The sequence below is a fragment of the Caloenas nicobarica genome, chromosome 3, assembly GCF_036013445.1.
Source record: "Caloenas nicobarica isolate bCalNic1 chromosome 3, bCalNic1.hap1, whole genome shotgun sequence".
Lineage (NCBI taxonomy): Eukaryota > Metazoa > Chordata > Aves > Columbiformes > Columbidae > Caloenas > Caloenas nicobarica.
In genome coordinates this window covers 54,630,809-54,653,059 of record NC_088247.1, presented here as the reverse complement: position 1 = coordinate 54,653,059, position 22,251 = coordinate 54,630,809, and the positions used below count along the sequence as shown (strand labels likewise).

General features: G+C 41.4%; 2 protein-coding genes across 2 annotated transcripts; both read right to left on the bottom strand.

Annotated features, from left to right (window-relative positions):
- Positions 1–2,831: 2,831 nt before the first annotated feature.
- SMPDL3A (sphingomyelin phosphodiesterase acid like 3A) lies at positions 2,832–15,844 on the bottom strand. Its single transcript, XM_065631326.1, has 8 exons — positions 15,619–15,844; positions 13,880–14,093; positions 12,243–12,387; positions 9,097–9,193; positions 7,873–8,051; positions 6,571–6,751; positions 4,516–4,640; positions 2,832–3,435 (listed from the first exon to the last, which is right to left on the bottom strand). Exons 1-8 carry the CDS (start codon positions 15,722–15,724, stop codon positions 3,124–3,126), a joined length of 1,359 nt encoding a protein of 452 aa, XP_065487398.1. The 5' UTR covers positions 15,725–15,844; the 3' UTR covers positions 2,832–3,123.
- Positions 15,845–18,770: 2,926 nt separating this feature from the next.
- Positions 18,771–22,251, bottom strand: FABP7 (fatty acid binding protein 7). Its single transcript, XM_065631576.1, has 4 exons — positions 22,121–22,251; positions 21,292–21,464; positions 20,568–20,669; positions 18,771–19,078 (listed from the first exon to the last, which is right to left on the bottom strand). The coding sequence occupies exons 1-4, from the start codon at positions 22,191–22,193 to the stop codon at positions 19,028–19,030; spliced, it is 399 nt and encodes a 132-aa protein (XP_065487648.1). The 5' UTR covers positions 22,194–22,251; the 3' UTR covers positions 18,771–19,027.

Below are 22,251 nucleotides of genomic sequence, written 5' to 3'. Positions count from 1 at the left end.
TGTAGACATAAGCTCAGACAGTTAACTCCGGGAGAGAATTAAAGCACAGAAACTAACTGGAAGGAGACACCAGCCTGCTTAAGGACAGATCTTTGGCTTCCATCACATCCCTTTTCTGCTGGCTAGCTGAGCTAGACTCTGAAGATTCCTTCCATAGGCTCCAGTCATTCCCTGGATGTGGGCTGAGACCTGCATCTACCACAGGGTTCACGGTCCATCAGGTGACATGACCTCTAAGAGCCAGTCACCATTTAATACCCAGAGAAGATGTGCTACATGGCAGTACTGCTATGAAGAAGTAGGAGTACTTCCTCTGAAAACTACTTACCTTCAAAAACTGGAAGTTAAATCCTAAAGTATTTGAGAAATTACTCTCCTTGTTTATTTTTCACAAGTTTAATTGTAGATAAATTAAAAGCTTTTTACCCCACTAGGGGGTATAATTTGTCTTTCTGTCAAATGTGGCCTTAAAAATATTCCCCCTAATCCTTCATGCAAAATGGGGCCACAAAATATCACGCAAAAAGTGAAACGGGAATCTGGTTTACTGGAGTCAGCAACTTCATCATGTCATGCCTCTGTGGCATTTTCTACGATTCTTTACAAAAAGCTTCTGCCAGGGAAGAATAACTTACCATTAGAACATTCCTGGATAAATGAAGAAATGAAGATACATGAAGTTGGAACCTGAAATAAAAATATTATGGTCTCCTTCTACTTCTCCTTACACCCAGGTGCCATCTAAACTGTTCATGTGATTTACCTCGTTTTTTTACAGTGTAAGATTCCTAGAAGCCTTCTCCTTGGTTTATGTCTGTGTTACAAGATCATGCAGTCAAATACATTCCTGGATCTTTCTTGGCCAGCTAGGCTTGCATTTGCATGAGTATAGTCACATAGAGAAGAAGCAGAGAATGCCAGCCTGCACAACCAGGTGCATCTTGGAGGATATACCCCGGGCAAATGTAACCCTGGTGGACATATCTCTCTGGCTAAAATAAACAAACAAAAAAACCTCCTTGGCTGATGCCATCCAACTCCTGGCTTCAACTGAAGTTCAGATTAAAAAACAGTATGTCTGGATCATAGTTTGCTATTTAGACATTTGTAGGCATTTATTTGTTCATGCTCAATAAATAATATCTACTGACACACACACACACACAAAGAAATCTAGGAAGCAAGATGCCCAACAACTCCTCAGCAGCATATGACTTTTCCTAGGGTTCTGCAGCTACCAATCTGCTCTGTGCTTCAGCTTTCCCTAAAGTTCAGCAATAAAGAAGTCCTTAATGGAAAAATACAACCAGATAATTTTTATAGAGTTTCCATGATGTCTCGTAGGTATTAAATTTACACAGAAGTCACAGAACTCACAGGAACAAGCCAGTATGAGGAAAGAGACAGTTGTTCAAAGCACTAGACTGATCTGAACAAAACCCATCTGGTAAATTGTAGGAAGAACAGCAATCCGATCAGCTGCAATTGCCCTTATGCTATCCGCCCACAACTTTCCTTGCTTGCCCTTGGAGAACAGATACTGGTAACACAGGGATTTTGTAATGAACAAACCCATGAGAAAACGAATGAAGAAACACATCCAACACAGAGAGAGTCATCAGCTTTCAGAGCTGAAACTTCCTGGTACATCCTCACAGTCACAGTCTGCACAGAACTCACTTGAACTCAGGTTATTTACATATCCAGATACATTCAAGATTAGCCAGAGCAGATAGCTCTGAAGAGTTTACGTGCCCACCATACCCTCTCCAAGCTCAGAATTCAAAATACAGGACTGCCTACTGTGCATTATTAATGGCATTTCTAAGCATTACTGCCACTAGAGGATTTGTTTCTGAATGCAAATTCAGCAGACCAACTATTTCCTCTGTGGATGACTGATGCATGACAAATCTAAGGCATCTGCCTCTACAGTTGTGAATACTACAGACTTAGAAGTTTGTCAGGAAATATTCTGCTAAGTATTTCAACCTTGAGTGAAAACAAAACCAGAAAATTCTTCAACAGCTACAGTAAAGGCTTTAGTCTCACAAAAATAAACAGTTAGCAATCGGATTTGTCTCATAACCACTTCTACAGCTCCAGTTACCCTGGAATAATATTATCTAGCGAAGGGTCTGTATGGCAATACATTGACCACAGGTTCCAAAAGTATAGCTCTTGATGTGACAGAAAAATGGGTAAAGGTCCTTCTTGGTTATACACACTAGATAAAAGCCCTACTTATATATTCTCATCTTGTGCACACATTTAACCACAAGAAGAATAAAAAGAGGTCTGTGCAATTGTAAATTCATACCTGTGATAATCTTCAGATTAAGTATTAGACTGCTCTGTGAAAAAAGAAACGTGAGAAACGACACGACAAGTCTATGTTTACCTGTGCTGCACGGAGAACATACATGATATGTCTAGTGATGTTGATCAATTTAAACCTGATTTATGGCCTGCTGCAAAATCTTACACCAGAAGACTGCTTGATAGCAGTACCAATGTACATAGCCCTATCATAAGAAAAAAACACTTTGTGCTGGGCAAACACACGCTTTTGAAAAAAATGCATTTAGTATTTACAGGATGGACGTTTGTGTTCCATTAAGTTACTTTTATGCTGTTGTTAGAAAATGCCCCTCAACAGAGGTGGCTTTAAGGGTTAAGAAGGAAACTTGGCACAGGGAGGTGCCCAATACTGGCATCGCATCAACAACGTAACTGCACTGCAGTCTCCACAAATGCGGGTTTTGCAGATTTCAGTTTGCAAATTGTGACAGCAGATGGTTGAAGCCTGCCCCCATACAAACCCCTGCCTGAAATGGCATTGCCTATGCTTACACACCCTGAGAAAAGAGATTTGGATTTCCAAAGAACACCTGAAACAATAGCAAAGTATCTGGCCACTATTACACAGCAAATAATTTTTTATTTAGATGTGGAAGGAAAATGTGTTTACAAGAAGAAAGATCTAGGGAGATTTATTGCACCCTTGAAATTCAGAAAAGTCCCACAGGCTCCCTCTCAGCATGTCCCTGCTTGAGGCAAAGGATGAGCAGGTTCTTTAAATCACAGGCTAAAGTCACTATCAGCATAAATTGCATGGAGATTTCATCTCCATGTTGCTTCCCGATTGATACAATCTGTGTATGAGGAGTAATCCAAATATTGGATGGCACATATCTGGCTGGTCTTGCACCCCTCTTCACAGACAAGGGTTTTGTCATAACTCACAATGAAGTTACTGTAATACCGCTCAAACAGTGTGCTGTGTGGCAGAGACAACTGCTTGGCCATTTCATATAGGCTTTCTGGCTTCAAGTCTTCAATGCCGTAAGCTTTAGTCAAGATGTATTCTAATTTCCAGTTCGATTCATTTTTCTTGTTGGCGTCTCTGAGGTCCAAGTAAAACTGCCAAAGATCCTACAGTTAAAAAAAAAAAAAAACAGGAAACAAAAAATAGGCATGGCTGTATTGCTTTCTTCCCTGCTTCATTAAGTCTCTAGAGTGATCTATTGATTAGGAAGCTGTCACTCCTCATTATTCACAACTGAATAGAAGGTCACGTCCCACCCCAAGAGCTGGGCTTACACGCAAAGCTGGTACTTGCAGTGTGGTAATGGGGGCGGGGGGATTGCGAGGAGAACAAAAAGGAGCCGCAAAAGGCAGCAGTGGCAGTGTTAGGGGTCTTTCCTGTCCCAACTGGAAACCAACCTCCACCATGCTCATGTCTGCTTTAGGAATGGGGCAAAAGGGTGAGAACCAGAAGTTTCTTTTCTGCCAGCACTGCTTGAGGGGTGGAATGGACAGAAAAATAATGGCCCAGGGAGAATTTAAGGGAAAGGGAGAAACGGAGATGCAGGAGTGAAATGTGCAGAAGAAAGGAGCAGCCTGTATTAGCACAGGTCTCCAGAAAGAAACCAGTCAAGCTGCAGGATGTGTTGTCACTGAACTCAGCGAGGTCAAGAATTTACCCTGAATTACAGAGAGAATATCCGAGTCATTCAGAGCCAAAATAACTATACATGATTTAATTGATCTCCAAAAATCAAGTGAGACTACAGAATATTCTACTTTTTTGCTTCTAAATTTATCTTTAAAAAGTATAAACTCTATATAGGAAGGTGCATGATTACAAAAGACATCACAGGGTTAAAAGCGATTCACTAGCAAACATTGGTATGTAAACAAGGCCAGGATTTAGGTGAATCTTTTTCACTGTTGCAGAGCTCCCTGTAAATAGTTCAGGATTCTGCCCAGAAAATTTCTGACTCTTTGATTCTATGATGTAAGAATATTTCATAGAGAACAGGAAGTATTGGGTAGTCCTGCAGGCAGAGAAAGACTGACCAAGGTTTCCTTTCCTTTGCCCAAGAAGAAAAATAGAGAGTAAGCACCGAAGTTCCACCAATGGACATAATACTAAAAAGACCGACATCTTGCTGTAATTTTTAATGACATTATATTTGAAGTCTTAAACAATGCTTCAAAATCTTTTCTTACCAGCAAGCTATAATCAAGAAGATCGTATTGATACAATCTGACACCAGGGTTATTGGACTCCAGTTGCCACACATTCTTCACTGGGGTTACAGCAGGTGCCACAAACAAGGAATTTACTGGCTTTTCTGCAGGAAGAGGGAAGGTGAGGAAACTGTTCCCTTCTAATCACTTCTTTCTCAAACAAATGTTTTTGTAGAGAACCAACACGCAAGAACCAGAGCAACTGGCTTAAGTACATTAGCACTTTTTTTCCTGGATTAACTATATCACTGTGTTTCACTGGATAGACCAAAATCTGTGTAAAATACCACAGTACACATTCCAGTGTACACCATTTAAATTTGTCTATACTAGAGGCTTCCCACCAATTCGACTAGCTGTGCAAAATGGTCTTGCCTATAAGTGAGGTCTCCGTATTTTGCGAATTTCTACTGAAGAAATGTTCAAAACGTTTAGTTGCTGTCTCCATGCTATACTTCACATGTTGTTGGGTTTTTTTTCCTTTCTGTATTTATGATGTTATTGGAAACACCAGGGTATCATCGCCTGACCCTGAGTTCACTCATCTTGACTAGCCCAGCCCCTAATATGTGAAAATAGAACTTTACAGCAACCAAAACATGAGGATGTACACAGGCTTTAACTAGACAAGATAGTATATTGAGAGGTTCTCTGTGGAACAAAAAAAGAAGCCCTAACTATTCCTTTCTCTGACAACATCACAGCAGTGAGATCACAAGGTCAGTCTCCAAATATGAGCAGAAGCTTTGAAAGCTTGGAAATCCACAGATTCTTCTGGAGAAGATAAAACTGAGCTCTGTATCTCAGTACACTGCTGTTGGCTACAGTGTTACATTTATCTTGAATTCTCTGGAATTTTGTCAAGAGGAAAATGGCATGAATAGAAGACAGCCTAAAACGGTACAGATAAACATAAACTGTATTTAGTTACATGCAAGTTCACTGTTTAAATTTTGTCAAAAGTTGAAAAATTATTAAAATAATTTGCAAATAGTTACTTGCACATGCAAACTGTAATGACAGGGCACCAAGATCAGTCTGTCCTCAGTGAAATTTGCAGTAGAGATGCTGGTTTCATGTGCAAATGGGCAAAGGTACAAAAATTCATAGGTATAAGACTACCTTGAACACCATTTAAAAAAAATATAAAAACAACCCAGTTCTTTCACTAGGGCTGGATTCCTTTTTACTGGAGATTAATTCCATGATAAAGCCATGTAAGAAGGTAAATTATTTAGAATACTGTTACCCCAGTCTGCATTTTGTGTATTGCTTTTATGAGTTCATAAAAAAACACAGAGAGCCAATTAATACTTGAGTATTTTACTTAAACCAAAGCAACACACCTCGCACTGTTCTATGGTACAGACACAAATATTTAACCAGCTACTTGTTAAGAGTTCTTCTGTTAGAGGAGTTCTCCATACGGCCATGCCCATGCTTAACACTAAGGGATTTCAAAGCAATAAACAGAAGTTTCAAACCTGGGTGCTTTTCTTGAAGGGAAATTAGCTGATCTGAGATGCAACAGGCAGAGACTTTTTTTTTTCCCCTGCCTCCTGCTTACCCTTATCTTAATTAACTTTGAAGCAGCAGGGAACTCAGCAGAGAGGCACAGTAATGATGCAGGAAACACAAGAACATAGAGCATGTCTAGCTGGCCTGAGAACATTCCCTTTGACACATTACACAATAGCAACTGGCCAGTATAATTTGCCCATGTCACTGAGGGAGCAGACAGGAAAGACTAGAAATTCTTGTCTAGCCATAAGCATTCATTTTAAAAAAGTAAGAAGCTTGGAGAATCTCTTCTGACTTCAACAGAAAAGGACAGTCTGCCTTGCAAGGTTCTCTTTGGGGAAAAATTGGGAGTGTGTGAGGCTTGAACTCCTGTAGATAAGATAAATAGCAGTATTTCCCACTTTCCGTTTTCAATTATTTGTAACAGAGGCTGACCAGTAAGAACATGCAAGGAAGTATTAATTTGCTTTTAATCAAGAAGAAAAAGATGAAGGATTCAAGTAGCATCATTACCTTCTTCATCCAGCAGGACCATGATACTATCTCTATGTGTATGTCCAAAAAACTGCCCCGCAATAACACTACTGTATTTGCGAAAAATCTTTACCAGTCTCTCATTGTAATGCTCCCTGATAGCTGTAGTATTCCTTGCATACGGCAAGTATCCTATTGGTACATGTCCTATTATGTATACCTAAGGAATTAGACACAGAAAGCACAATTAGCACCTTCATTTGAAATTTATACTTTTATCTATAACTTGGAAATGGTTACCACAATTTCATAATAATGATGTCTTAGAAATGGCATTCTGAAAGCTATAAATCATGACAGTTTTCATATACAAAATAAAAACAGTAAGAATGTTTAAAATCATACTGTGAATAAAGTAGATTTTTTGTGTGTATGAATTCAGTATATTATTGGGGAAAAAAGTTCTGATAAATCTACGTGTGATTTTAGGCCAAAGAAAAATTTGATCAATTATTTCAAATGAAAAAAAAAAGTTATTAGGGCAAGACTTCTGATTTGGCATCTCAAGGGGACAGTAAGAAAACCTTATGTTAGAATATTACAAAGCCTGCATGGCCAGAGAGTCACAGAATTGTGGAAGAACAGGTCAAAACCCCTCTGTCTAAGGTAGATGCTCGGTTCCAACTGTACATACCAAATAATACACTGCAGGGTTTTATGAGGAGGGAAAAATCTCTCCTTTCTTCTGATTGTAATATTTTTAAAATTACAACACCATAGCAAAATGTAAACATGTCTCAAATCACTTTTTCTGGTCAGATGATGATCCAATCCTCACACCAATCAGTCAAACATGAGTCAACAATTTATAACCTCACTTCAAAACCTGAGTATTATAAGACAACTTATTATAACACTCAAATCATGGCAATTGCTGCAGCCTGGCTAAGTTTTGTGGTTGACAATACGCTAGCTTTTGTCTCAGGCCAAGGGTGCACACTTTAAAATTAAAGGCTATGGGTAAAAAGACTCTAAACCAAAAGTGAAAGTATTAAGTATTCTCATCCTGGCTTCTGTAGTATTTTACACAGTCAGAAAGAAAAGGTATTTTACTGTATAATTTGAGAAACTGCAACTATTTTATTAATTGTTATAGTACGATGTGCATATTCATGGAAGAATTATTTTTAAAAATGAAATTTTGATTTTGCAGTATCTTTGGCAGCATTAATATTCTTCTAGAATAATGTTTATATTTCCATTGCCTCTACTTACTTCTCTTCTTTTTTCTTTTCAAGGTTTAAACAGATAATGCTGATGGGTTCTGTTCACAGCCCTTACCTTTTCCTTCTTTTGTGAAGATGTTTCTAGTATTCCCTCCAGCCAGGCAAACTGGTTGGCTGGGTCAGTGATATTCACAGTTACACTGTTGGGGCCATAATATAAATTTGTGTTCAGACTGATTATCCTGAGTGGTTGAGAGCTATCACTGGATTCAAACAGCTGTGTGTAGAAGCCACCTGTGAAAATGAGACAAACATCATCTGAAAAATGAAAAGACTTCAAAGCATGACTTTAGCATCAAAGTCCAGCACTGACAAAATACCCATCCTTACCTTTCTAATAAAATAGAAAACGGCATGTTTGTTCAAGCCATGCAGCACCTTATCACAACAGAACATCTCAAGGATTTGGTTTCAGCAACATTTTAGTAGGAGAAGTTGACACTAAATTTTTTTATGAATTCTTGCCTGTAATTGCCTTCGTGTTTATTTGACAATTTTCAGATGCAGTTATCCAATTGACACTCAAGAAGTGCCCTTTAACATTTCTTCCGCACTGAGAGATGCAGTTAATTGTTAAAAAGTCCACATTTCTTGAAATACTGCAAACATATAGGTTCCTCCAGGAAGAACTGTTTGAGTTTAGTAGCCTTGTACTTTGAAAGTCATTTAACTTCAGACTGGAATATGATGAAAAGTAAAGATCACGTTTTTCAGTCCAAGCCCATAAAACCCTCCATGGCATGCAGAGCTTCTTCAATGGCTGCAATTTCATAAATCACGGACTTCAGTGTAGCCATGGCAACAGAGCTATAACAATATACCTTAACTTAAGGACTCCCCCTTTGAGTTTTATTGCTCCTACTAGAGTTTCTACTTCCACTCTTACCCAAAGTTCATTCTCATTCATGACACAAAAAACACAAATTAAACTTTCAAATCCGTGATGTTTGAGTGGAATGGAAATTGCACTGAACTTCTCAGTCCTTTGCTAAAAAGATATAAGATAATAAATAAAAAAATATTTCACATGCATTGGTACAAAGCAAATAATACTGTACATGTTACAAGAAGCAATAATTATTGCATCGGAAGAGAATAAATGTACCATGAAGATTAGTATTGCTATTCAAAAAGACAAGTGACCTCTTCCAGGAGAAGCATTACAATAATCCATTGTGCCAATTCATCCTACGAGACTTAGCTAAACAAACGGGATAATCAACAGAAACTTCAGTACTCTAAGTCCTAGCTTTATAATGCATTACTGGTATATTTTTACCTTTTCTGAAGGTATTGATCGCTTCACCCGTTAGCCAAGGTTTCCAGAAATCTGCTACAGCATTGTAAACTTCACTGGTTGTTACAGGAAGCTGATCCTGTCAGAGAGCAGAACCTGCCTAAGTTTTAGCATTCAGACACACAGACAAAAAAAAATCACTAAATTATCCCACCTGTGCTCTCCATAACACATAAGTGTATCCAGTCATCACCAGGAGGAACTCAGGAAAGGAAAAAAAACCTTTTCAACATCCAGTATTGCTGATCAGGAACAAATGCCTGAACTTGGTCAGAACTGATGGCATGGCCTTGTTAATGCATTGATATACTAATGCCAGAAATATTTGAAGCTTTAGGAGCCCAGTAGAGTAGAAAATCATACATTCTGCAAAATTAATAAATATATAAACTGAAGATTCAAAGTCTAAAAATAAAGAGTCTTGGCAGAAAAGCTTGAACATAAGCTTCTTTATAGCAGGTGAATTTTTCAAGCAAATTGGGTTTCATAGCAGCTCCTCAAAACTCCACTTCAGCCCTCGGAAACATTCTGGTGAAATTCACAACTATTTCCGTGATAACCCATAGTTCTAATAACACAGCATTTAAAACACAAAAGTTCTGTCAATGTTTTCTCCCATGGGCTCTAATTAGGACTATAGCACTCTTCAACCTGAGCCAAGCAATGTCAAAGCGCCACAGCCTGAGAAGAGCCATGCTCTCGTCTAACCCTGACAGGAAGATTCCAGCCTGTCTTTGCCTTTCTTAAAATACCTGCTTGGATTTGTAGTGCTAGAAGGAGGAAAAAAAAAACAAACAAAAAAACCACCAAACAAAAACCCCAAACAAACAAAAAACCAGAAACAAACAAACAAAAACAAACAAAAAAAACCAAACACCACCAAAAAACCCCACAGAGGTAAAAAAATCGGCACAGTACTACAGTGCATGTTTCCCTAAACATAAAATTTGACCTTTAAAACTAAACCTATGTTATTAGAGGCTTAGGCACTAAGCCTCTGTCCAGGAGTAGTGCAATCAGAAGTCTGTTCAGACATTTCTTGCTTGCAGTGCAGAGATACCACTTATTCAGAAAGCTTCAAGCCATACCAATTCAGCCAGAGCTAATAGTCGCTAACAGGTAGAGCAAAACCTGATCTTAGATAAGATGTTGTGTTATGGACTGAAGGTGGTTTGGACCCAGGCAAGTCAGTGCTCTGTGAACTTGGAGATTAGAAAGCAGTTTGACAATTTGTTTTAAGCAGAGGCAAGCATGTGGAACAAATAAGACTATGGAGAAAGACCGAGGTCACAATATACAATCTGAAAGGTACACCAATGCTTGATTAACCTGAGTAGTACTTTCAATGGGCTCTGCAAGAAAAATCACCCGAGACTGCTAAATTTTTAAGACTGACAGGTTAGAACACAATAGAGAGCAATAAAATTCTCCAGTGCATGGCGAGCGCGCAGCTTTCACACTTGCTCTGGAACAGCCTCCAGCATGTGGCTTGCTCCACATCGCTTCCAGTCCACGGGACATTTGCCAACTATGTCCATATGAGAAACAGAAATGTTGTCAACAGCCAAAAAAAAAATCCAACAACCTGAAATGACCCCATAGAGGGGAAATTCTGATACCAGGGTCCTTTTCAAACAGTAACAGAAAAGTGTCAGTTCTGCACATGGGTGAAACCTGCCATTTCAAAGCCAAGTATCACAAAAACACGCCTGTGTGGCTTTGTGCAGAGAGAACTATAACAGCTATTCCAATCAGGAGCCTGTCTCAAAACAATATTTGCTGCCCATCTGCCTCTCTTGACCATCTTTTTTCTATCTCCAGATTCAATTTTACAAATGCAACTCGTATTTGTTGGAAAAGTCACTACATTCTTTGTCTACGAGGTTACTGTATACGGTTTCTTCTTCTATATCAAACTATCGTCTGTTAAGACTTCCTAAAAACAAAACAAAATTAAAACAAAACACTGAAAGAGACTTCAGTTAAGGTGTTATTTACCAAAATACCAGTGGTTTCTGGTGAACCAACCTGGCCCCTTGTCAGGGTATACGACAAGCAGAAGCTATGCTGCCAGAGTAACAAATGCAAAGAGACTCAAGTCCCAGCGTGGTTTGTGCACTCACGTTTCCAAGGTATATTCAGCTCTTATTTTGTCTCTCACATTTCCCTTTGCCCTGTTTGAGCACATCCCCGATCCAGGAGTCACTAACTCCAGCAATGATACAATCACCTACTACACCAGTGTATACCCTGATAGGCCTAATGAATAACACAGAAAACTGGAATAAAAGTCCTTGGGGGTGTGAAGGGGTGTTACTGAATTCCCATTACACATTTCAAACAAAATATTTTAGTTGACCTGCTCCACATCCCTTCCGATCCTCTCAGATCCAATGACAGAATTTGCTTCTCAGTTCTGTGTGCTGACAGACCAACCCACAGTATGTTTTAAAGGACACATGAAGCAATTGTTTACTTTTGAGCTATGCCAAGAAAAATAATTCGCAGAACACTGAAAGTAAAAAAACCACTGTCCTCAGCTGCAATGGCACACATATCCAGTAAATCACCAATGCAAATATTTCTAAGTGTCCAATAACGAAAGAAAAAAAGATGTGCTTTTAATAATAGTGGCAAAACTATGTGCACATTACAAAAATTCTGCCATTAGTCTGATAAAAAAAACTTCAGTGATTTAAATAGATAGATTTTCAGTAGGCCTTTAATCTTAACACATGTTCTTGGATCCATTAAGGAAGTCATTCCTGTTAGATTAAGTTATTGTACACATATGCATGACTTACATAGCAAGAAATAAAGTGTATATTAACTATGATGAGACCTGGTGGTTCTAATCCATTGGGAATGATTAGCAGTAAATGTGCATGACGTCAGGCAATGTGCAGATCTTACCTGGCATCAAGGTTTGCTTAGGTAACTTACCACAGAGAGGTACTTTCTGTTCTAGATTGGAACTATTTATAGTTTTAAATACTAACTGGAGAATTGTAGAATACTGTTTCCAGAATAACAGTTACACAGACTTAACTCTTATTTTTCACACCTGCTTTCTGAGGGTTAGGAACACACTCAATATGATATATACAAAAATTTCTAACATGTTTTACCTGTGGCCAATAGTCATGATTGCCCAAGGCCGGGAAAACCTGAAGATCTGGAAAGAAATTACGAATTGTAGAGCTCATATTGCCAATGATGCTAATGACCAATTTTGTGGAGAGTTCTTTTACAGGAACATGAGGAGGGCTATCTCTGAAAAAGGAAAAGGCTTTATTAACAAAGGTTTACTAGCAACATAAGGCAGAAAATTCTGCAAATACATCTACTTTCTAGCACGTAATACTACTAACTATAGCCTTGTTAATTAAAATCATAGAATTGCCTGAAAAGCGCTCTAAAAAGGCTTTAAAACAAACAAAAAAACCCCAAGTAGATTAATGTTTATCCTATGATTCACATTTATCATAACTAAGATTTCTTAGAAATTAATTTAATTCAACTCCATCATTTGGAGCTACTGTGCAGTTTGGGTTATACATCTTCTGTCATCTGCACAACCTTCTAAGTTTTTTTTTTCCCCTTTTAACAACATCCTGTTGAAAATGAAATATAATAATGTAAGTGAAATAAATTAATCACTTGTCTTCATGTACCTGTATTTCTTAACACCCTTCCCCCAGCAAAATTGACACAACATACATAAACTTCCCAGCAAAGAAGACCCTGTCATTGATAAACAAACTAGTTCTCACAAACACTCAAAGATACTAATCTCTTTGATAAATTATCCATTGATGTATTAAAAAATCATGTGACGGTAGAATGGAGACTTTTGCTAAGGCAGAAGGGTAAATTAATGCTATCTTTCATGACTACCTAGAAATAACAGGGCATGGCACTATCAAGCTACTCACATGCCTCCCTTTCACACTTCTTTCTCCAGTCGCACTGTTAAGGCACACAAAGCCTCACAGACAACACCACTGTGAGAATTATTGTGCCTATTTTCTAATAAGGAACATGGGCACAGAAAAGGTAAACATTTTACTCAAGAAGGGACTACACACATCCAAAACACTGCAATGAGGGTCTGTGAAACCACACTTTCTTTAGAAGCACATGCAGCTATGAGTGATAGTAATGGAGACAGCATCTATGACACTGTTATCCTTCCACCACTAGCCCCTGACCTAGAATTCATTCAGGCACCGAACCTGAAGGGTAACTTCATACACTTTTAAAAAAAATATGTAAGCTACCTATAGTATTGTTTGATTCTAGCTACCTCACAGAACCAAATAAAAGATAGTTAAATGGTATCTTCTAAAAAGGGATGCGCTTTAGATTTAACGAGCTTAAGACCTACAAAATCCAATACCTCCCACAATAATTCATTCCAGTCAGCGATTCCTCTGACCTTTCTTTTTGCTTTTCCTATGTTCCACTCTCCCAGTACCATTTCTATCAACTTATGCTAATACAATCATGTGGTAAATGCCCCAGTGAACAGTCCAACAATGTTCAGAGATTATTACAGAGACCAAAATCTGTTCCTGAGGCCTTATATTCTCACTCGGTCTTCCACTTATTAGCCATTTGGACAGCTAAAGGGACTATTTTAAAAGTAGCATTTGTGAGATACTGAAGTCAGATCTGTTGATGTAAATGCAACCTTGTGAATTACTGCACTGTATGGTTGTCCAGCTGTTAAAAACTTTAACTGCAGAGTCACCTGAACGCTTACCCCGTCCAAATCATGAATGAAACCTGCTGTTTTGAATCCTTCAAGAATGCAAATGCTGACAAAATAAGTTGATATGGAGAATCACACAAAAAGTCTCCAAAAGGGCCTGGGTCGGTGGCATTGGCTCCTTTGGAAGAGGAACAAACTTTGGTGCGATCAGGGGTAATGTGGTAAGTCGGATCTAAATGTAGGTCAGATACATGCCAGAACTGCCCTGTTTTCAGAAAACAAAGATTAAATAAAATGCATTATTTGCATTTGAAGTGGATATACATGGGTAATGCCAAGTTTGCTCCAGTTTGTCTAGCACTATTCCTCTTTCGAGTTTTGTAAAGGAGAATAAATTCAACAAATTGATGATTAGCCTGTCTGATAAGTGTGGGCGAGTTCTGCTTTCCTGATGAGAGTCAATCCACATATTCTACTTAGAAAAACTGAAAACAGAAGCAGAGGCATAGGTTTAAGCTATTCAGCAGAAAAAAAAAAAATGACAGTTGGTAGGGACTGGAAAATCAGCTCCTTTTCATTAATGCCAATCTGGAAACCAAAGAGCAGAGGAGGTGACAGAAGGATTTCTCCACTCCACCTGAAAAGAGAGGTAATTGCATTTTAATTATTTTTCCAGACATTCCCTGGCTGGAAGCTAAAAGATCACAGTCTAGAAAGAAAGGCAAGAAACGACACACGTGCAAACATTTCAAAGCTGTTTTTCTCCCCAGCAGCCACAGTAGCAGAGACCAGACAGAAGTGTGTCAGACTTACCTACTCACTACTTTCTAGGCTGACACATTCTCAGCCACTGGTACATAGCACTACAGGGAAAAAGCAGCTGAGAAGTATAGGAATATGGTGAACAAAATGAATTAAGCTTGTATTAGACTACCAGCCCTCAGGTTTCATGTAAAATAAGATTGATTTCTTTCTGTCAGTTTCAAAGCACTTGGGAAAGGCACACCTATCTGAAGCAGTGGTTGTGAAACTGGGACAGACATAAATTGATTTTTCCCAAGGTCACATGCCCACCCTGTGGCAGAGCACGCAGCTGGACCCCGTGGAGTTTTATTTCAGGAAGCAAAGGCCAGCAGCAATCTTCGAAAACAGGCGACAGAGAAACGCCTAGACTCCGTGGCGTGTTTGTTCTGGGGCATATATGAGTCACAGGGAATGAAAATCCTGTGGAAACCATTTCGGAGCTCTCACCTGTGTACACTACAGTACGGGGGATCATGCCAGGCAGAGCATGTGTTTGCTGACAGCACAGAAGCCACCTTGATTGTTTGCAGTGCGGACACTGTGCCCAGGGCAGGGCAGGGCAGGGCTCACCCCATCTGCCACCGGCCGGAGCGCCAGGTCTACCCTAGCTAACCAAATTACACCCCATGGCACCCCCCCACACCTCAACAGCGATGGCTTTAGTTATCTAAAAGTCACAGGAAGCCGAAGCCAGTTGGGACGGGGAACACGGCGGTACCAGTTTATGTGCGGGCGACAGTGAGAAGCGGAAGGAACGGAGGCGCCGGAGGGGAGCAGGTACCCCGGGGCTCCCCCGCCGCCGGGTCCCCGCGCTGGCAGCACGGACGGGCGGGCGGCGACCGGGGAAGCACCGCGGGTGCCGCCCGGGGCCGGGCTGTCCTTCACCCGCCTCCCACCTCCTCCACGGGCGGCCCCGGCCGGGCCCTTGCCCGCCGTCACCCCGTGCGGGGGCGGCCCCGCTCAGCCGCTGCCCCCGGCGGACTCACCCCCAGCGGAGCGGGGCCGCGGGCCGGCCGGCGCCGCCTCCAGCGCGGAGCACAGCAGCGCCAGGCCGAGGGCCAGGCGGGCGGCGCGTCCCCCCCGCAGCTCCATGTTGGCCGTGCCGGGAGCGCCCTGTCCGCCGACGGCTGCTCATGTGACCGTCCCAGCGCGGAGGAAAGCGGCCAGCCCGGGGCGGCTTGTGCAAGCCCCGGCCCTTCGCTGCCTCGCCGGGGCTGCCGGAAACCGCCACCGCGCCCCGCCCGCACGACCGGGGGCCAAAAGCCACTTTTGGCCGGGGCCCCTCGCTTGCTGCCGGGCAGCGGCGCCTGAGCGGGGCGGCGGGGGCAGCTGCTGCCCCGTCAGCCGGCCGTGCCGGGAGTCGGGGTGGCCTTTAGGAGGTGCCAGCCCCGGGTCAGCGCTGAGGAGGCAGCCTGGCCGCGGGCAGGGCTGAATTCACGGCACCGGCAGCTTTGAGGCCGGTGGCCTGGTGCACCCGGCGGGCCTGTCCCTTCGAGCCCTGGGCTCCCAGCAAGGGCTTGCGGCTCTCCGAAGAGGCCGGGACCTGTGGCTGAAAAATCCTTCCCACCAGAGCCAGCCGTGGCCCCGCCGCCGCTCCCGACCGGCAGAGCCGGAGCGTGAAGCGCCTCCGAGGGCAGCGCCGCTCCCGCCCCGGCCGGGCCGTGCCCGCAGCCGCGGGGCGCGCACAGCCCGACCCTGCCCCGAGCAGCCTGCGCTCGGCCGCCTCCGCAGGAGTCTCAAGCTTCTTCAGGAAGGAAGGTTTCTCACAGTATACCTGCAAAAATGGGTGCTGGATACTTAACACGCTTTAAAATTTAAAAACAAACAAACAAAAAAAAACCAACAAAAAAACCACCACACATAAAAAGGAACACACACCTGGTGAAATATGCCATCAAGTACACCTTTAATACAGCTTAAGGAAAATGCTGAGGTGTGTTGTAAATACCAGTCACCATTGCTAAAGGCTTTATGGTCACGGAGCTGCTGTTTGTTGCTGAAGTCAGGGTAGTTTCCAGTGAAGGAAGAGGACTCGGTGTCAGATTTAGGAGCAGACCAGAAATAATGATGTGGATCCCGTTGCTGCCCCTGAACATCCCGCTGCTCACTGTGCTGTTCTGTTCAGATCTACTTTCCAGGGCTTTGCAAAGCTGTTTTACCAGCAGCTGGAAGTCCCATGTGTCAGTAGTTTCTTCACTTTTCCAGTCCTCTGAGCTGCGCCACAGGCACTTCGGAGGTACCACATCACTTTTTCTCTCCCTTATTTAATTTGACATCAATATTGTTTATCTTTAGAATAGCAAAAGACTTCACCAATAAGCTTCATGATGGTTTCATGTGACTTACAGAACAACCGTATGTAGGGAAAAGTAACCCTTGTCTAAAAGTTACTGTCATGTAAAATATTTACCATTTAAGGTTTATTTGTAAATCAAGTCTTAACAATCTGTCTCTAAGTTCCTTTCCTCATATTTAATAAAAACCTTTTTTTTTTTTTAATTCATGACCCTACAAATCAATGCTCATGAAGATGAATGCCAGTACTGGGGACCCAAGTCTATTTTCCTCAGTGATAAAGGAAAAGCAGCTGCTCTCATGTTTCCGAGAAGAGGTGGCTGGGAAGGACAGTCGTGTGGCGAATGCACCCATGGGCAAACAGGCAGCAAGTGAGGGGAGACAGAGGAAAGCAGTGTTAGGTACTGAAGCTGAAGATTAAATAAGCTGATGAAACTGAAGGGTAGAAAACGCTGTTTAAACATCACTTGCATGATAGCAGCTGAAGCAGCCCCAAACAGAGACTGCAGCTCCCCATACCACTGGAACACGTTCCACTTTTCATTCCTCTGATGAAAAAAGTTAAGCCCCTGGTTTCAAAAACTATGAATAGCCACCAAATACAACGTATTTGTAATGGCTTATAGTTAAGAAAACTGACTTGGATGTTCCTTTCAGGCAGCTTCTTTGTGAAAAAGTAAAGCTGACAACGTTACATTTTGTGTTTGTTTTGGTTAGGTGCCATACTTGTGCCTGAACTTTCATCAGATAGGTGAGGTGAGCCACCCGTGTTATTCTAGCTATCCAGGGAAGCAAGAAGCCACTGCCTGTGATCCCACGTAGCAGATCTGAAGGATGGCACAGTGCAGTGTTAGGCCTGGGAAGTTGGGCAGGACACCCTTCTTGCACCAACCACCCTCTGCAGCCACACACGCCACAGACCAACAAAAGCAACAGCTCAGCTCTGCCTTTGTTTGAAAGGTTGTTCGCAGATGCACCTCCATGTGCTCTACTGAGTCAGTGTGTCAGAAAACATGGACTTTCCAAACAATCTCCTTCATGCTGCCAGCAACTTGGTTCAATTTTCCTAATTATCTGAAGACAGTTTTTCCCCAGTCTGGTCTTTTAAGGAATATTCTTCAGGAATAATGTTTTAACTTCTCTCTTTTAGGCAGCATTTTATTTTAAATTGCTCACAATGCAAACTGTATACATACTAGCTACAAAACTACAGCTCAGGGAGGGGAATCTCAGAAGGTTTGTCTTGTACTGTTTTCCCTTTGTTTTCCTCCCACCCCTGTGGAGACTGATGAAAGATAAGTTTTGTACTTTAGGTTCCCCCAGCCCTGCCCTTTTTCGTGTTGGTCCTTTCTTCCCATCCCGTGAAACACTTCAACCTCTACACTTTGTTTTTTACTTCAATCTTTTGTGTATTAGCAAAAAAAACCCCAACAAAACAAATTAAAAACTCTCATAACTATTAAAACCAAAACTAGAGGTCACCCCCAACAAAGGCTGTCTATCTATTAGCTTTAGCATGCACTGGATAACAAGTTCCCAGTGAACAGAGGAACTGAAATTGGTTTAAGCCTCTGTCTTCTCTGTCTATATATATATGAAGACAGGGGCTTCAGATTTCTCCAGCAAAAAGAAGCCACTGAAGTAGAGTGAAGGCAATTTTTCATTTCCCATGTACTCTGCATCACAGAGAGAGGCTGCTGCAGCATTGTGTACCAGATGCTTTTCTGTTAACTCAGAAAAAGGAACTTTCAACAATTCCCTCCAGAATACTGTAATATTAGCCGATTAAATGCAAAAGGAGCAGAGGTTTAAAAAACTTTTTAATTTCTGTTTTATCTGCATTCCAAAACAATTCAAATATGCTCCATTTACTGTAAAAAAAGAGGCAAGTGTTTCAGAAATTTAATGCCAAGTTTAACCTGTTTCACTATACAGCACAACCTTGCCAATTTAATGGCATAAAGTTTTTTTAAAAACACACTCCCTCCAAAATTCTTTATTAACTTTTCATGCCAGAAATGTGCACTTTAGCTACGTTCGATTATGGACGGTCCATTAATCCATCCAGCAGAAGTAACGAGTGGACAGAGGTCAGGTAAACTATGCTTTCTCATAGTGACGAACAGCAACCACATCACCAAAAGTGAGAGTCTGCAAGTCCAAGGAAAAGACAGACACATTAGATGCTGGACCATTTTCTGTAACAACACATATTCCAAAGTCCATGCTAGAGCAAGGATGGTTTATGTTATGAAATCTAAATAAAAACAAGTAGGTCTTGATTATTGCTGTTTGAAATGAACAAGACGCAAAACCTTGAAGTCATGGAGCCCATAATAAACATAACTTTCTTCTTCCTTCTTTCGGACCCAAGAAGCACAAAATGCCCATGTACAAGGCAACTAAAGTGAGACTAGAAATGAAAGTTTAATTTTTCTAATTTTAAGAAAGTAATTTCTTAAATACAGCATTTTAAAAATACAGATTTAACACTTTTTTCCCAAAGCTGGTCGCATTGCAAAATGTGCAAAGTCCAAGTCCTCTATACCCTTATTCTATACTATAACATTATGCATAGACATATACTTAAGAACCTTGTATTAAAATAAATGCATTCTGTGCACTTACATAGCTAGAACTACCAAATATTTTAATTAACTGCAGTTGTGCAGAACAGTTACTACAGTGTGTGAGCTTTGGAGGTATTTCCTGAAGTGAAACAGGGCCATCTCACTGTGTTCAAATTCCAAAGGAAAAGGTTTTGTGTATATGTGTGTTGCTGCTCCCAAAAACAAAGCACGTATTTTCCCTTGAATCACTTGTCACATTGTGTTGCGCTGACCGTGTACTTCAAGGTTTTAATTATTTGGAAGCCTCCATCCGTACAGATACTCTCTAAAGTATTTAGAAAACAAGCTAACTAGTTTTCTCCCGCAGCCAAGTCACATAAATTAGTATAGCTGGAGAAGTTTTATTTTTTAAAGTTACACCTCTGTGCCAAAAACAAGCATGAGAAGGGCCACCCTAGACATCACATATAGTAACCCACACCATCTATTCACCCCATACTCCTGTTCCTGAAAAGTCAGGAAAAGAATTTAAAACAGGACTTTTCTTCACACAATTGCCATTTATTGTAGTTTTTAACAAGATAGGAGGAATAAACCCTTTATTATTAAATATGAAAATGCTATTACCTCCCACTGTATTGTAATTTTATTTTCCTATGGAAATAATTTTTCTGTGTAACTAAATATTACTTATGCTTGCATATATAAAACAAGTTTTTAAAGACATCTAAATTAGCACCAGTAATAGATCATTGACTATATAATCAAGAACTTTGTGGCTTTTCCAGCTCACCGGGACTTTTTACATTTTGCTTGGGCATTTAGATGAACTCTAGAAAGAACATCTACACTCTGGGAATCCACAAGCTGGGCTCCCTGAAACTACTAGCAACTTTTTAGCTGTCAGTAAAACAAGATACAAAACAAAACAAATATTTGAAGAATCTCTGCTAGCTTTCCCCACCAATTACTGTGAGGGTCCGTGTATAAATAACACCGTTGATAAAGCCTGAGATAAATGTGAGGAGTATTAACAGTGTATGTGAATGCTCAGTGAGCTTTATACTTACCATTACCATTTTGCCATCCTTTATTTCTCTCACAAAGTTTGTCTCTTTGCCATCCCACTTCTGTACGTGCACTAGCTTGCCTCCATCCAGGGTCACAACTGACTGTGAGATACCAAGAAACACAAAGACATGCATTTATTTGAGGTATTTGGGATTCTGCTCACACATTCAGCATGCACTATTCTATTGAATTCTCTTCAATAGATGGATGTGGATCTGGAATGATAAAGTAGTCCCTGCCATTTTAAAGCCAAGCCCATGAATCATCCTTATTTTAAGTATGAACTCCATACAATTCTTGTTCATGTCCAAGGATTAAAAAAGTAGTTTCCTTTGAGTTCTACCCTTACAAGAACCACTGTTTCAGATATGCTTTGGGGTAACATTTATGTTAAGCCCCTAAAGATGCAGGGAAGAAGGCACTTCCCCATTTCGGCTGGAAACAAAGTTATGCCAAATGATATTTAGCTTGAAAGAAAAGCTGGCAGCTAACACAATTCTTTGACACTGGAAGGCAGACATGGGGCTTCAGACAAGACATGGTGTAAGTGTGCAAGTAAGACGCAATCTTTTTTTTTTTTTTTCCTCCTGTCCTTCACAGTGCTACAATTGGCAGTAGCAGAAGTTACATTTTTTTCCTTTGACCCTACCAATGATATAGCCGTGGGGGTGGGGTGGAAGAGGAGAAAAAAAAGATAGCATTGCAGCCCAAGACTTCACTTACTTTGCAGTTTCTGTCATCGGGGCTAATTTCATCAAATTCCTCTCCAAGTTTAAAGCAGATTTCTGTGTTTTTGAAAGTGCTTTGAGTCTTGATCACTACTTTGTCCCCCTCGCTGCTGATGATCACAGTGGGTTTAGTCACATTCCCCACCTGTCGTGTTGCAAACCCCACTCCTAGACCATCAAGGGAAAAAAGAAACCCATTAGACATTCGGGTTTTTACATCCTTTTCCCCACACATCGAGGTACAGAAATCTCTTCCCCCGCTCTACAGCTTTAAGCTATCAGAGTGAAATGCTACTTTCTGCTTCGCTTGTGCCCTTACACCTAAAGTATCCACAGGTACTCTCCCCAGAGAGATGTAGCTCCGTGTCCTCTCTTACCTCCGAGGACCGTGACACGGAACCTGATTGAGCAGCCCGGGCAAGCCCAAGCAGCGCCGCGGGACGGGTGACAATCGCTTCTGCGATTCCTCGTCATTCCAGGATAATGATTTCTCGTTTGTTTATTTCCAGTTTATCTGCAGGCAGCATCTGCCCTTCTTTCATACGCTTTCCCTAACCCAGGGGCATCTCCCAGAGCCTCTCCCCAGCAGGACGGCTATCATAAAAACACACCCCGGCTCCCCCGGCCGAATGACCCCCATCAAATTAACTCTGTTGATAGACACAGCCGCCCAAACCTCCACCACTACCGCGAATGCTTTACCTACACCTCTGGCAGAGGGAGGGTGCTTTTACAAATTTTTTTTTTTTTTTTTTTTTTTTTTTTAAGGCGAGTGCAAAATTCCGGATCTCCTAAGCGTGCCGCTGCCGCCCGGCCGTACCTACCCAGAGCCTTCATATACTCGTCGAAGTTCTGGCTGTCCACCAGCTTCCAGGTGGCGCAGAAAGCCTCGACCATGGCGGCCGGCTGCGGGTGCCGAGGCCGGTGCCGGAGGGTGACAGGGAGCCCCGCTGCC

What these genes read in the sequence shown, in the direction of transcription:
- SMPDL3A (XM_065631326.1), bottom strand. Translation starts at nt 15,724, where the DNA reads ATGGAGCTGCGGGGGGGACGCGCCGCCCGCCTGGCCCTCGGCCTGGCG. An exon ending in GATCAATACCTTCAGAAAAG is followed by an intron (nt 8,052 to 9,096) that starts GTAAAAATATAC and finishes TCATTTTCACAG; the next exon opens with GTGGCTTCTACACACAGCTG. An exon ending in GGTCCTGCTGGATGAAGAAG is followed by an intron (nt 4,641 to 6,570) that starts GTAATGATGCTA and finishes CTCTTCCTGCAG; the next exon opens with AAAAGCCAGTAAATTCCTTG.
- FABP7 (XM_065631576.1), bottom strand. Translation starts at nt 22,193, where the DNA reads ATGGTCGAGGCTTTCTGCGCCACCTGGAAGCTGGTGGACAGCCAGAAC. An exon ending in CGAGTATATGAAGGCTCTGG is followed by an intron (nt 21,465 to 22,120) that starts GTAGGTACGGCC and finishes TTGATGGTCTAG; the next exon opens with GAGTGGGGTTTGCAACACGA. An exon ending in AGGATGGCAAAATGGTAATG is followed by an intron (nt 19,079 to 20,567) that starts GTAAGTATAAAG and finishes TTGGACTTGCAG; the next exon opens with ACTCTCACTTTTGGTGATGT.